The sequence below is a fragment of the Ailuropoda melanoleuca genome, chromosome 13 (assembly GCF_002007445.2).
Source record: "Ailuropoda melanoleuca isolate Jingjing chromosome 13, ASM200744v2, whole genome shotgun sequence".
NCBI lineage: Eukaryota > Metazoa > Chordata > Mammalia > Carnivora > Ursidae > Ailuropoda > Ailuropoda melanoleuca.
The window spans coordinates 44,902,564-44,916,939 of NC_048230.1; the positions used below are offsets into that span (position 1 = coordinate 44,902,564).

Consider the following 14,376-nt stretch of genomic DNA (forward strand, 5'->3'; position numbering starts at 1 on the left):
GCATCTTGAAAGCAGCCGGGGAAAAAAATCCACATCATGTGAAGAGGACAAAGGCCAGGATGGCTGCAGACTTTTCATCAGAAACCACGCACTTAAGAGCACAGTAGGGCACCATCTTTCAAGTACTGAGGACACCAACCTCAGAAAGTCAAGACAAATGAGATTTGCAGATTAAAAAAAAAGTTGGAAGAATCCATCAGCAGCAGACCTGCACTGCTACGTATGGGAAAGGCCACCCTCCGGCAGAAGGCAGTGAAGCCAGACGAAGTGTGGGCCCACACAAAAGGATGGAAAGCACTGGAAATAACGAAAGTTCACATGGAAGATTTTTAAAAATTACTTAAATCCCTTTAAAAGATATGACTGTTTAAACAAAAATAACAATGCAATACAGGTGTGTACTATGCAAATGTCTGTGCTGCAGGACAGTATCACAGAGGCTGGCAGCGGGGAACCCAGCACTGTCACAGGCCCATCTGCCCTGTACCAAGTGCAGAATATGGCAAGGACACGAGAGGATTTGTTAAAGATGCACGTGATAAAACCTAACTCAGCCACTAAAGTAACAAGGAGAGTGTTAGTGAGCCAGCAGAGGCGCAAATCATAAGAAAAACCATTAAGAAATGTAAATAAAGGGACGCCTGGGTAGTGCAGTTGGTTAAGCATCTGCCTTTGGCTCAAGTCATGATCTCTGGGTCCCGAGACCAAGCCCCACGTCGGGCTCCTTGCTCAGTGAGGAGCCTGCTTCTCCTCTGCCCGCCACTGCCCCTGCTTGTGCTCGCTCTGACAATAAATAAATAGAATCTTAAATAAATTTTAAAAAATGTAAATAAAATACTTGATTAATCAAAAAGAAAGCAAAGGAGCAGAGAGACAAAAACCAGCTGCAAGATGGCCAACCAAAACCTGGCCTGTCAGGAACCACATCAAGTGTAAATCCTCTCAACACCCCAAATAAGGCACACTTCCTCAGACTAGATAGAAACAAGTGCCCTTTACACAAAAACGGGTTGTGAGAAGGACAGCACAGGACACCAACTTTAGACAGAAGGGTGCACAAGGGCTGGGTCCACGTGGAACGCAGTGGGCTGTGGAGAGCGCTTCTGGGGATGTACCTGTTATTTCATAAGGATAAAGGCATCAACTCGTCAGGAGAACGTAACAAGTCCACGTGTCCGTGCAGCTAACAGCACAGCTTCAAAATACATGAAACAAAACCTCAAGCAGACCGACAAACACACAACTTGACAGTGTCCTCAACATCCCCTCGGGCAGCAGAGCACTCTCTCCTCAAGCACACGCAGGGCAGTTAGCAAGACAGACCCCACAATGGACATAAAACAGGCCCAGAGTTGAAAGGATTCAAGTTGAACAAAGTATGTTCTCAGACAACAATGGAATTCAGTCAGAAATAACAAGAGTGCTCTCTGGAAAACCCCCAAATATTTGGAAGCTTCATAACACACTTCAAAATAACCCACAGATCAGGGAGAAATCAGAAGGGGAATTAGAAAGCTTTCTGAACTAAATGAAAATGAAAACACAACACATCAGGGTTTATGAGACGTGCTCTAGGAGCACCTGGGGGAAATTTATAGCAACAAAACGCCTGTATTAGAAAAGACAGATCAATGATCTCAGAAAATAGGAAATTAAACCCGAACAGATGAAAAAAAAAATGATCACGGCAGTAATCAATGAAATAGGACACAAAGAAACAAAGACAAAAATTACTGAAATCAAAACATGTTCTTTGAAAAGATTTTTGACAACCCTCTAATCAGACTGATTAGGAACAAAGAGAAGGCCCAGATCAGCGACAGCGCGCAGAATCCACATGTAGGAAAAGGCTAATGAAGAAATATTATGAACAGCTTTATGCCAGGAAATTCAATACTCAGATGACACGGATAAACTGTTTGACAGACACCACCCACCAAAGCCGTTACTGCTGGCGGGGATGTTAACAGGACAGCCACCTGGAAAGCAGTTGGCCGTTTGTTAAAAAGGAAAACATTCACCTACTTCTGATACAGCTGTTCCACTCCTAGACACTCACCCACGAGAAAAGGAAATAAATGTCCACCCAGATACCTACACAAACGTTTACAGCATCTCTGTTTGGAATGCTGCAAACTGGTGGAGGGATGGAGAAACTGGGGCATCCACCTGAGGGCACATCACGGCGTGGCGCACCGTGAGAAGGACTCTCTCAGGGCCAGGCAGGCTTCCTCGGGCTGGGTGGAGGGGAGGGCAGAAGCGTGGCTGTGGCCACAGTGGCACACCCACTGCTATAAGCTCACAGCCATCACTCCGGGACACGTGTTGCTCCTCACTGTCCCGGAGAACTGTGCCCTGGGCCCCACGTTCTCAGGACTCCAACCACCCTGGCCATGTACAAATCATAGATCTTGTGCATTCTAACTTCACTCTTGATGTAAGCATTCTGGTTTTATGTTCCCGTGTATTTCTGGGTGATGCCTTATTGTGCACTGGGTTCTCGGGGCAAAGAGATGTTTCCCGGGGGGTCGGCAGCAGCCGCAGGACCGTGTGGCAGGAAAAAGCCATCTAGAACAACTATTTGGAGCGCACAGGAACCACCTCACTTTCACCGGGGCTGCCCCGTGACTCAATCTCTCCCTCCTAGAAGACTCAAATTCATATGAACAAGAAAGGTGGTGTGCAGCGGTCAGGAGAAGGTGCTGAGGGGAAGCCACAGCTGGGGGAGGCTGGTCTAGACCAGTGATGAAGGACTCCTACTCGTTGAATCTCAGGACATGCGCTCCCTTCACCTACCAAATCCTTCATTGGCTCAGGCCAGGTCTACCAGCATAACAGGGTTCACACGCGTGTGTCTGAAAAAATTCAAGTTGGTCGTGGTAGGTTGTAAGAGGGCCTGAGCTGCCCTGGGGTGCCTGCCACATGAAGCAAAGCCCCAAATCCTTAACCTTGAGCAATTCTGAGTTTTCTTGCCTTGGCTTCCAGAGACCATGGTGTCCCAGGGCCAGCATCCTGCCCCTGCCACAGCCGTGGTTAGTGCCACGGTGGGGAGGACAATGGAGCGCACTGGACCAGCTGTGCCTCATCCTGGTTTCTAGCCGCTCCCTTGGATCGCTGTGTCTGCTGGGCCCACCGGACTCACAAGCTGCCGGCTGGGTGATCAACATGCAGCCGGGCTTGTATAAATATAATGAGCTGGCCTTTCTCCATGCTCTACTGGGCTTTTATTGTTCACCAACTTTTTTTTCCTACTGAGAAAAACAGCCAGAGGATCTGACAAAAGGCTCTGCACCAGGCAGAAAATCTGAAACACAGGCTTGATGGACCCCTTCTTGAAGTATGTGTGTATGTGTTGGCGGGGGGGTGTCTTGAGCCATCTTTTCTTGGTGCCCCCTTCCCCTATTTCCTATTTTGGGCCAGATCCTCTGTTCTAAAAACTTGACTCGCACCCTATTCCTTCCTCTATCTCCCCACTCCCCGCAAAAAGCTCACACACCCTTACACTGAATTTCTGGGGCATTGCCACAATTCTTAAATGATCTGTGCAAAATTCTGAAGAAGCCAGAAATACTCCATCCCTTGTTCCCAACTCCCGAGTCAAGACTGTTCTTTGACACGATTCAGGCCAGACACACTGCTGTATTTAGATGGATCAAACCTACTTCAGTGTCTAATCCTAGGGAAGATGTGCAGGGGTGGGGGCTGCGAGACGAAGAAGGGAAGATGACTGGACCTCCAAGCCACTCACGGGCATCCCTGAAGGTACAGGACACGCACATCAAAGGGGCCACAAGACTGTTTAGTAGGATGTGGGTGAATGTGACTTCATGTTTAGTGCAGGAAACCAAAGCTTTGTGTGGAATCTTGAATTTCTGGGGAAGGAGGGAGAGGAGGGAAGCACGTGCCTGTCTGCCCTCTCCCACGCTCCCTCCCCCGGCCCCTGAACTGCAGGAGACTGAGCCCCTGGGTTCAGTGACCCCGTCCCTGGAGAACGGATGAGATGGCTGGATCTGCTACCGCTGTGTAACACACGCACCAACCCTTTCCCTCGGAAAATACAGTGAAAAAAGAGACGCCCTTATTTTTTAATGCTCCCCCTTGTCTTCTGTGCTAGCAAAGACACCCCATGCCACACTACAGAGGAATGGTGACGACGAGACCAAAGAGGATGTGGCTCCAAGAGAAGCCCAAAGCCAGGCAGGTGGGACATGGCCCTGCAAGCATGTGCGGTGTCTGATGTCATCCTGTAGGCCAAACACTTGCCTGCTCCACGAAACACAATTCCACTCTCGGGCTGTGCACCAGAAAATATGTCTGGGTGCCATCAAGGCAGCATCCCCAAGAGCCAGATGCCAGAAGCAGGAGAGAAGACTGCTTACAGAGATGTGAGGTTACTAAACAGCAGCCACGTCAGCGACACGCAGCCGTGTCAGCACAGGGGCATCTCGGGAGAACGCGGGGTCCAAAGTCAAGTCGTACGGTACGTAAAGACCGTACTGCGTAGACCCACACGTGGCGTCTGTTGGGCAGACGCACATCAAGGACTCACAACGTCTGTTTACGCTGATGGGGTGTTCCAACGGCGGCACCTGTTTTTCCTAGTGGTTGATACTAGCATGTCTTGTCACCCCAGCAACAGGGAGCAGGTAAAATGCAGTAAAGGCAGAGCGCCCTTGCTCTTAAGAGTTCTCCGGCCAGAAGATGCTAAGCTTTCTCCGTGGCCTGCTTTGTCCTGAGCAGATGTCTGGAAAATCGAGCGGTGAGACCCCAGGAAGCAATGATCTATAAAGCTATTCACAAGCATGTTCCCACCACCTATCCAGACTGCTACCCTGGGGCCAGCAAGATCAGAAATCTGAAAATGCATGCCGCTGCTGGGCCCATGCAGGAGCAAGCAAGGCAAGCGGGCGAGAGCAGTGGCGACCAGCACGCTGCCCCTACCCACGTGCCATTCGGGTGGGAAATGGGTCACCTGGCATCACTATGTGTAGTTCTCAACACCTGATGGAGCCCAAAGATACCAAAATCTATGCTTGGGGGTGAAAAACTAGGGACAAGCACAGGCAAATGCTTTTCATTTCTACTTATGAGAAGTTCCAATATTTGACATTAATGCAAATACAAAATTTCACAAAGTTTTCAGCAACTAAAACCTAAAACAATTGTAAACAAAATGCCAAACATTTCTGGAGAAGGTCACTGGATCTTTAAAAACAAATTTCTTACAGGCTGACAGAGAAACAAAAACTTAGGAACAAACAAGGCAGGGATGTCGGGGGCAAACTCTGGACCATGGCTTCTCCCCCAGAGTGCACTGGGACTGGCACGGGACACTGAGGGGGTCCTGCTGCCTCTCTAGCAAGAGGGAGCAACAGGCCTTCAATTTAGTATCAATCCCCATGTATTACATACACTNGCTTCTGTAAAACATTTTTTTTTTTTTTTTTTTTTTTTTTAAAGATTTAACTTATTTATTTGACAATTTGACAGAGAGAGAGACAGCCAGCATGAAATGGAACACAGGTAGGGGGAGTGGGAGAGGAAGAAGCAGGCTCCCAGCAGAGCAGCCTGATGTAGGGCTCGATCCCAGGACCCTGGGATCACGTCCTGAGCCAAAGGCAGACGCTTAACCGCTGTGCCACCCAGGCGCCCCAACTGTGAAACATTTCTTAACAAAAAGACAGTAATTGTCCAAAATAAAGCATGGGAACTAACCAGGACACAGGACGAGAGAGGTGAACCTGGGAATGCCGCCTGCTCCTACTGTGCTGGTGAACGCTGGTTCACCCTCGCTGCCAGCCCAGGGTTTATACAAACGGCCCACTCACCCCTCCCACAGGCCACACCGGCTCCGAGCCTTGACCAGAAGCAGCTGTGGACTAAACACATGTTCTCTACTGAGGGACCACCAAAAAAGGGTTGGTCCAAAGCCACTCTGGGGACATGAGGATGGGAAAGAACAGTTAATGTCTGAGTAGGGCCTGGCAGTCCACTGCATCTTGAGAAGAACCTCATGTCTACCCAAGTCATTCACCAACACAACAAAGCAAGATTTATTCCTGCTATTCCAAGTGTTCCATCATTGCCAGCAGACTGGCAGCAGTGGAAACATCAGGGGCATGCTACTGACCGCCAGGGAGGGCAGCGGCACGCCTCCCCAGGAGAGAGCTACTGTGCACCAGTGGCCTGAGCACTACAACACTCAGGTTCCAACCTCTGTCCTCTGGAAAGTTCTGCATCAGTCTGTGCATGTCTCCCCATTCAGGACACGAGGCTGGTTGACACTCACTGCACAGGACTGTAGTGGCAGCAGACGTGCCAGTGTTTGTAAGTGAGGCTGACTCCTCCCACAGGCGGCCTGCCCGCCTAAGCACTGTTCTCTCTGGCCAGGAACAGCAACACCACCATTGTCCAGATGACCCCCCCACACCAAGTCAGTGAGTGCAGGGCAGCCTCCCAGCTTCCATCTTCCTCCTAGGATGCTGTCAGTATCAACCACTTGCAAGCCCAGAACACAGCATTAAAAGCATCGAACGGCCACAAGCAGACACTTGCCACTTCACCATGACCAAGTGGTCTGTGTGTATCAGCACGAGACGTGATACAGAAGGCTGACCAACAGCATGTGGACCCCTGCATCCTGTCTACAGCCCCAGCTTCGTCTTGATTAGGAATTCACACAACACTGCTAGAATCACCAACTCTGCTGGACATCATCCGTTTTCAAACATTGAGATCTTACTTTTTTTAAAAGCACCTTGATAATATCCACCAGAAGCACATTGGAAACAGAAGTAAAACTCAAATACACGTGGGGGACGGCCAGACGGGAAAAGATCCTAGGTTCCTAGCATCCTAGAGAAGGCGCACAAACCTTACAGCAAGGATTCACAGTGAGAGGCAATGCTGCAGCCTGGGCCCTCAGCCCCCCAACAGACAGCTGTGGTCCAGGGATGGAGAAGCCCCATCCCAAAGGGAATAAACTCTTCTCTGTTGAATCTCAGCCACTTACTCAATTCCTCTTTGGGGTGTCAGCTGACCGTTTTCTTTCCTTCTGCCCTATGGCCCTCCAGCTTACAAATTCTCACAGAGATGCTACTTGTTAACACTCAACAAGGCTTTTAAGCTGGAAGCTTTCTTCAACCCCCAGCCATCAGGCCCTGCCCAACCATGAAGGCCAGCCACATCCTGAGTCACCTCCTTCTCCTCACTACCTGACGAGCTGTGTAGACTGTCCCTGATGCCTGAGAAGACTGCCCCCTGCCGAGGATCACCAGAGGGCAGACACGCTGGCTGGGTCCTCTGCTGACCACTCCCTGGGGCCCACAGGCGTTTGTACCCCTGGGTGCCGGTTGAGAGCCCACAGCTGCCTCTGGTCCCGAGAAAGCTGGGCCAGGACGCCCTGGATGCCCTCTGTGACGGGTCCTGCAGGGCTGTCTGTGTTGCTCTGATACGCAGCTACTGCTGAACACAGACCCGCTGCTGTGTAAACAAGAAACGCTGGATGCTAGGAGCAGCACAGACTACACCGTTTCTGTGGAGGAAAGAGGACAGAGTGAAATCACCAATCCTTCCTTCTGGCCTGGAAAAAGAGAATTCAGACTCTGAAGACAGTCTTCATTTGGCAAAGCACCAAGAGCACCCCAAGCTGTGAAAGTACCACAGAGGCTTCTGCCATGAAGGGTCTCCAAACTGGATGCAGTTGCAGCCTTTCTTCAGACACAAAGCCTTGATGCCGAGGGGAGCTCCCTGGGGTGAAGCACGGACATGTCCTTCTTAATGCTGCCGTGTCTTCAGGACTCTGAGACCGCCAACAAAATCCCAGCCTGCTCCATGAGCCAAACTACCGTGAAGTCCAGAGAATTCCGAAAGTTAGACTCTTTGAGATCAGGATGTGTGCTCTCAGACATCAGACACCCTTAGGTATGAGAGGAGGTTTCCCAGAATTGGGACAGTAATTGAGTTAGAAGGGGACACAGAGATCAGAGTTCAAACTCCATTTCACTCAGCAGTGTTTGAGGGGGCCCCCCCAAAGCTGTGAGCAAAGCATGTGACTGAGGTCGCACACCCAACAAGCAGGAGTGTGCCTGAAAAATCAAAATTTACACGAACCCTGAGTTCAAAGACACCACCAGCTAACATGAGGCTACGGAAAAGCAGAAAATCATGTTTTATGTTGAGTGAGGCCCTCGGTCGGCCTCTTGGTATCTGAAGGAAGCCACGTGACTGAGTCAAGTGTATAGACGTTTTCCTCCCTTTCCCAAATAAACCAGAGGCTCTGATTTCCGACGCATTCTCCCTCATCAAATACAACCCCAGTTTTCTTTTGAACAGGTAAAGGGCATACCTCCTCCCTGCATCATTTTGTAGATTTTGCTCTCGATATGGAGCTGAGGGTGTTTGGTTTTGACACATTCAAGCTTGATGGCAACTTCTTCTCCTGCGGCAATGTCCGTACCTTGGCAAAGAAAGAAAATCACAAACATTAACAATCTAGTGTCTACCACCTAACGCAATGCTACAACACACTACAGACCCCCTGCTCTGCTTTCCACCATGAAATGGTGTCGGTGGTTGACAAACCCCTGTGGAAAATTATCATTACTTTCACTTTTTAGGCAGGAAGTCTTTGATATGTATAGAAAAGTCTTATTTAGTATTCCCTCACCCACTTCCATATGTCCCCACTCTGATCACGTCAATAGGGGACCAGAGACAGGGCAGTGTACTTCTTTCCGCAAGGACTCCCATGTTTTCTGCCCTAAACCTTCCTGTTCACCTGCTGGCCAGGCCCTGTGTTCACCCACCCAGGGTCAAGCAGTGTGGGAGTTGCAGGGTGATGGTGTATGCTCCCCGTTTCTCCATGCTGCCTGGACAGGCCTGTGTGGGTGGGTTTAGCCTTTCTTTTTACCAAACACCCACACAGCTTCAGTCCACCCACCCCGGGTGTTGAGCTGCACGCATCCCGGAACAGTCAGGGCACTTCTCCAGTGGAATCGGTCCCTACAAGGAGACTCCCGCAAACCTCCCCCCCCCCCAGGAACGGGACATTGCCATGCAGTTCTTACAGACGTTGGACCAGAAGGGCAGACCCTTTTTCAGAGCCCAAATGAGACCCATCAACACGCACCTGTCACATACCTTTTGTCGTTTTATGCTAAAACTGACAAAACATCTGCTAATACCTCCGGATAACCAGCCATGAGTTTGAAGGCAAAATCAGAATTTTTATCTAAAACTGTTCTATCTCTGCTTTACCCCAATTAAGCAAATGCCAATATGACAACACCCTGCCCCAGGCTTCACACACAAATGCTCCTGAGCTCTCATCTGCCCCAAAGCTGTGTCTGTGAACCCTTCCTCAAGAAGCTTTAGCTGGAGAGAACAGGCAAGAATCTTACACAGCACATGCCGAGCTCTCCCCAGGTGCCTTCGAAGTACGGGTGTTCCCCCTTGTCTGCAGCCGGCCCCGGTCTGCACAGACGAGCCTGCACCTGCCCCGAGGTCAGGTCAGCAGTAGCCTCACCCGATGTCACAGGCCCACATCACTCCCCTCCCTCCTCCCGTCACCGAGGCGCTTCACCATCTCACAGCGTCGCAACAAAGGGGAGTGCAGCTCAATGAGATTATTCTGAGAGACCCCAGTCACAGCACTTTATTTACAACAGATCGCTATAATTGCTCTATTTTATTGTTATTGTTGTGAACCTCTTTACTGCACCTAATTCATAAACGTTATCACGGCTAAGTGTGTCCAGGAAAAACGAGGTATACATAGGGTTTGGTACTGTCCACGGTTTCGGGCACCCCCTGGGGGTCATGGAATGTGTCCCCTGTGGATAAGGGGGTCCGGTGTATAAAGCACTTTAAGCCTTCCCAGCAGTATGTTTATCTGTACTGGTTCCAGCAGCTCAACAGATCCGGGACATTTCCTTCCGAAGGAGATCATAGTGTTGGACAAAGCAACTTCAACTGACTGGTTTCTCTCTCCACAGGTTTAGTGGGGAGAAGTGCAGTCTGTTTCACAGGACACTTGCACAGAGGAGGGGTTTGCAGTTACAAAGCACTCTGAGATTCCCAGGGAAAGGCAGAGGAAGATCAGCGACACTAAAACCATGATCCATTGGCCTGCAGGAACTGTGCCTGCTGCTGTTCGTGTGTCCACTAAACGCCTAAGAACCTCCAAAGTCCCCTCCAGACCGCTCAGATGGCTGCAAGAGGTGCGGTGCTTCCGGTGGGCCTGAGTCCAAAACTGGGAAAAGCCACCATCTGATCACTGCAAGTGACCATTCTCAATTGAAGAACTTCATTTACCATTCCACAGAGACTCTTTTGGGCACTCAGAAAGAAGACAGGTAATACATTTTGTTCTTCCTACCCGCATTTGGGGTGATCTATCCAATTACAAGAGAAATGACTTCATCGTAAATGTACTGTGCAAATGAGAAACGCATTGGGAGTTCCTGTGAGGACCTGGACTCCGAGCTGAACCCGCCAGCCCAGGAGACACAGAGAAACGGATGACTCAGCTTACTGGTTACATCAGCAACTCTGTTCCCCAAGCATGAGGAGTGGGGCCTTTAGCGAGAGCACTCTTGCTCCACCAACTACGTCAGCAGTCACCCTTGCCACGAAGCAGGTCTTCAATGACAAGACAGCCTGGATCCACACGGACTACTTACCAGAACAGCACCTACAAGAGAACATTCTAGCTCCACTCTATTGCGGCTGATAATGCAAACATCTAGCCATCAATCCAGCAATACTGACCTGACAGTCTTGGAGACAATGACCATAGGCATCTCTGGAACACAATTTGAAATCCATTCTCCTATCATGGTGCCAGTCTTCCTGCAGGACTACACCGGTAATGCAGCCAGCCTCCCCAAGGATCACACCAGCAAACAGGGCCAGCCTCCCCCAGGATCACACATGAAAACAGAGACAGCCTCCCCCTGGATCACACCAGCAACAGAGCCAGCCTCCCCCAGGATCACACCTGAAAACAGGGCCAGCCTCCCCATGGATCACACCAGTAAGAGCCAGCCTCCCCCTAGGATCACACCGGCAAACAGAGATAGACTCCCCTAGGATCACGCCTGAAAACAGAGATAGCCTCCTCTAGGATCACACCAGCAACAGAGTCAGCCTCCCCCAGCATCACACCTGAAAAGAGATAGCCTCCCCCTAAGATCACACCAACAAACAGGGCCAGCCTCCCCCTAAGATCACACCAACAAACAGGGCCAGCCTCCCCCTAAGATCACACCAACAAACAGGGCCACTCTCCCCCAAGATCACACCTGAAAACAGAGACAGCCTCCCCCAAGATCACACCAGCAAACAGGACCAGTCTCCCCCAGGATCACACCACCATCTGAGCAAGTGTCCCCCTAGGATCACAACTGTGAAAGCTGCCCAGAGTTTGATGACCCAAAGAGAGGCTGGGCTTGGGCTCTGCAAATAAATGTGAGAACAGCAGACACTCTGGGCTGCTTCCTTGCAAGGTCTTTGCCCACTGGGTAGATGTACCAAGCAGCCCAGCTTCAATTCCTGTGCATTCTATGAGAAGCAAACAACACAGGCAAAACCAAGGTCCACCAGTCTACGGCCCTGCAGCCCTGCCCCACCTCCTGTGGCTGGCATCACACCTCACCCTTCACTGGTAGCACAGCTCCAGGACTAGCACTCAAACCACCACCAGTCCATGGGGGGACCAATACAGGGCCGTGAGAGCGCACCGAGGAGCTCTGACAGGGAAGTGACGCTGCTGTTGAGACATCTTAATCTTACTTTACAGAAGTAATGGTGTGTGAAGGATTGGAAGTTACAAAACCTCGTCCTTCAGCACAACTAAGTCGTACAAGGACTTCTAGGCCGGGAACAAGAATTTAAAGGACCCCCTGAGCACTGGGTTTGATTCACAAGTCAATCCAGTGTCTGTTTACACTAAGCAGTTTTATCTCCCAAAAAACCTTGCCTCCTGCAGCTGAGCAGCCCCACCCAGTCGGATAAGAGGTTCCTCTCCAGGCAAAGGTGTTGGTCTCTGCTTGGACAGGTTAGTGGTGGTCCTAGGAAAACAAAATTATGTCTCTCAAGTTGAGCAGATGAAGTCAAACGGTGAATGAAATGAACCTAACACCAAGCTTGACTCTGTCCTAGGACAGCTGTGCTTATGCCCAACGCCCACTAAGGACTGTCTTATCGAAGAAACAGGGAGAGGCCTCTGGGTAGCCGGGCAAAGGTCACTCTCACAGGGCAACTGTTGACAAGGCAACTGATGCAGGATCACAACCTCCTTAGAGACACTCAAAACTTGAACCACCACCCTAAAGAACACAGGCAGGTGACTAGGAAAGCTTCAGCCAGTGCAGGCAACTGGTCTTCTCTCCTGACCGGCCAGCCAGGCACCACTCTGGAACCCCTACTGCATGTCAGACATCCTTGCACAGCGCTCCTAAAGAGAAAGGAAAGCCAGTGAGAGGGAACACATGAAAATCAAGTGTGACGAAATTACTAAGCTTTAGCCCTCTAAAGTCATTCTGTACGTTATAACATCAGATCGAACAGTCCACCCAGGTAACACATGGGCAGAGGGGCCATCCTCTGATAAATGGATGGAGTGACAGGTCAGATACAAAGGCCAACATGGGCAGGAAGAAAACCTCCATTCCACCAATCATGAACGGCAGGGGCAGGGGGTAGGAGCGGCCCCGAGGACCCTTCTGCCAGCTTCTAGCAGACAGACATGGAGGAGAACAGAGAGAACTGGGGCCTCGCAGACTCGGCGGAACGTTGGCTGAACAGAGCAGCGACCATGGCGACTGCAGCACCGCCACGCAGCCTGGCTCTTAGCAATGGCACTCCACACACTCCCTTCTTCCCTTAGCTCTACTGCTCACACTGAGGACACGTGGTCCACATTAAGAACATGGCCCTGCCCCCGTTTCCAAATGTTAGCAGGTGTACAAGAGGTTCACTGCCCACAAGTGAGAGGACTTCTGGTGTCCAGTGCCTCACAAAGCATCACCTCCAGCAGCAAGGGGCCAAAGCACGTGGAAGCTAAAGCTGAGGGAGGCACAGGGCTGGGAGGCTTCGCCTGACGCCTGCTGGCAATACCAGCTACGGGCAATGTTTTGCCTAAGCTGGTACTGTACAGGATACGTGAGCTCTGAGGCCTTCTCAGCCTATCTTTCCCAACAGCCTCTGGGATCTGGCAAGCTTGGAGGCAGACTGATGACTGGGACTGCACATTTTGGGGTCCATGGAGGCCCAAGTCCAGTACATAAACTTTCTGAAGCACAGGCATTGGAGAAAGAGCCTCAATGTACTGCCCTCTTTAAAGGGGCAATTGTGGGAAGGACTGGAATAAGTGCCAAGGCACCGTGCTCCACGGCCATATCGATGCAGCAGGCCGCTGGGAAGGCAGGCCAACACTGGGCCCTCTTGGTCCACAAGGCACTCAGCAAGCTGAAAGATGGCCTCCTCTCCTCGCAGTTTCAAACTTCTGAAAGCACAGAAGTCCCAGGCGGAAATCCAAGACCTCAAATGCCAGGATCACAACACTGTGAACCTACCTAGAGGGGTCGAGAGCGTTCTGATCAATAGCAAAATGACAGCAGTAGAAATGATTTATATTGTAATCACACCAGAATATGTGGGACATAACAATGTTCAAGATACGAGGTCCCAATTCCTTAACTAATGCCTTACCCACAGGAAAAAACGATATGGATGACTCACTCCATTCCACAGTCTTTGAAGCAGCCATCTTTGACCCTCAAGCACAGTAGCTGGTGAGCTTCCTCAGACCCAGCTTTCCAGCCACATCTTACTCAAATAACAAGATCACCTTTCCTCGGGAAAGCAGCTTAGCCTGAATGGACCACCGTGTGGGCCATGAGCCCACGCTGACGGAAAAGATCAGCTGTGTCTGAGTGCACCTCAAAGGATGGGCCACGTGGGTGCTGGGAGCGGGGGCGTGAGAGGCGCAGTCCACCCGTCTTAGAACCCACAGGCTGGAGACGGCAGACAGACTCCTCTGGGATGGGTCAGCCTGATCTGTGTGAGGCACTACTGTGTGCTCAACACGAGGTGAGGCCCAGAGGACACAACGGTGAATAAGCAGACAGGGCTCCCTGCGCCAGCTTCAGAAAGCACAGAGCTGGCTAGCACCAGAGTACAGAGCTTCAGAACAGCGACTTTTTGATGCCTGTGTAAGGGCGGCTAATGGATGGACTTTTCAGTACAGCTCCTAGATCCTAGGTTAAAACTTCAGCCAAAATTTACTGTTCTATAAATAATGCAAACAGTTTACATTCACCCAGCAATTCTGCCTAAACCAACAGGGCCGAGGATGCAGCCAGCTGACTGCCG

At 50.6% G+C, this 14,376-nt stretch overlaps 1 protein-coding gene and 1 long non-coding RNA gene across 5 annotated transcripts in view; both read right to left on the reverse strand.

The window, feature by feature from the left end:
• The window catches only part of CSNK1D (casein kinase 1 delta), a 26,975-nt gene extending 18,517 nt beyond the window's left edge, over positions 1-8,458 (reverse strand). For all 4 annotated transcript variants that reach the window (XM_019798758.2, XM_034641049.1, XM_019798764.2 and 1 more), the window contains exon 1: positions 8,348-8,458. In XM_019798758.2, the coding sequence (XP_019654317.2) occupies positions 8,348-8,363 (16 nt within the window). In that variant the 5' untranslated portion in view covers positions 8,364-8,458. The remainder of the gene's footprint in view (positions 1-8,347) is intronic.
• A 1,213-nt stretch (positions 8,459-9,671) lies between these two features.
• On the reverse strand, positions 9,672-11,650 carry LOC117795671. The gene is made up of 2 exons (XR_004619766.1): positions 10,771-11,650; positions 9,672-10,693 (listed from the first exon to the last, which is right to left on the reverse strand). It is a non-coding gene; the product is annotated as an uncharacterized LOC117795671 (long non-coding RNA).
• Positions 11,651-14,376: the final 2,726 nt, after the last annotated feature.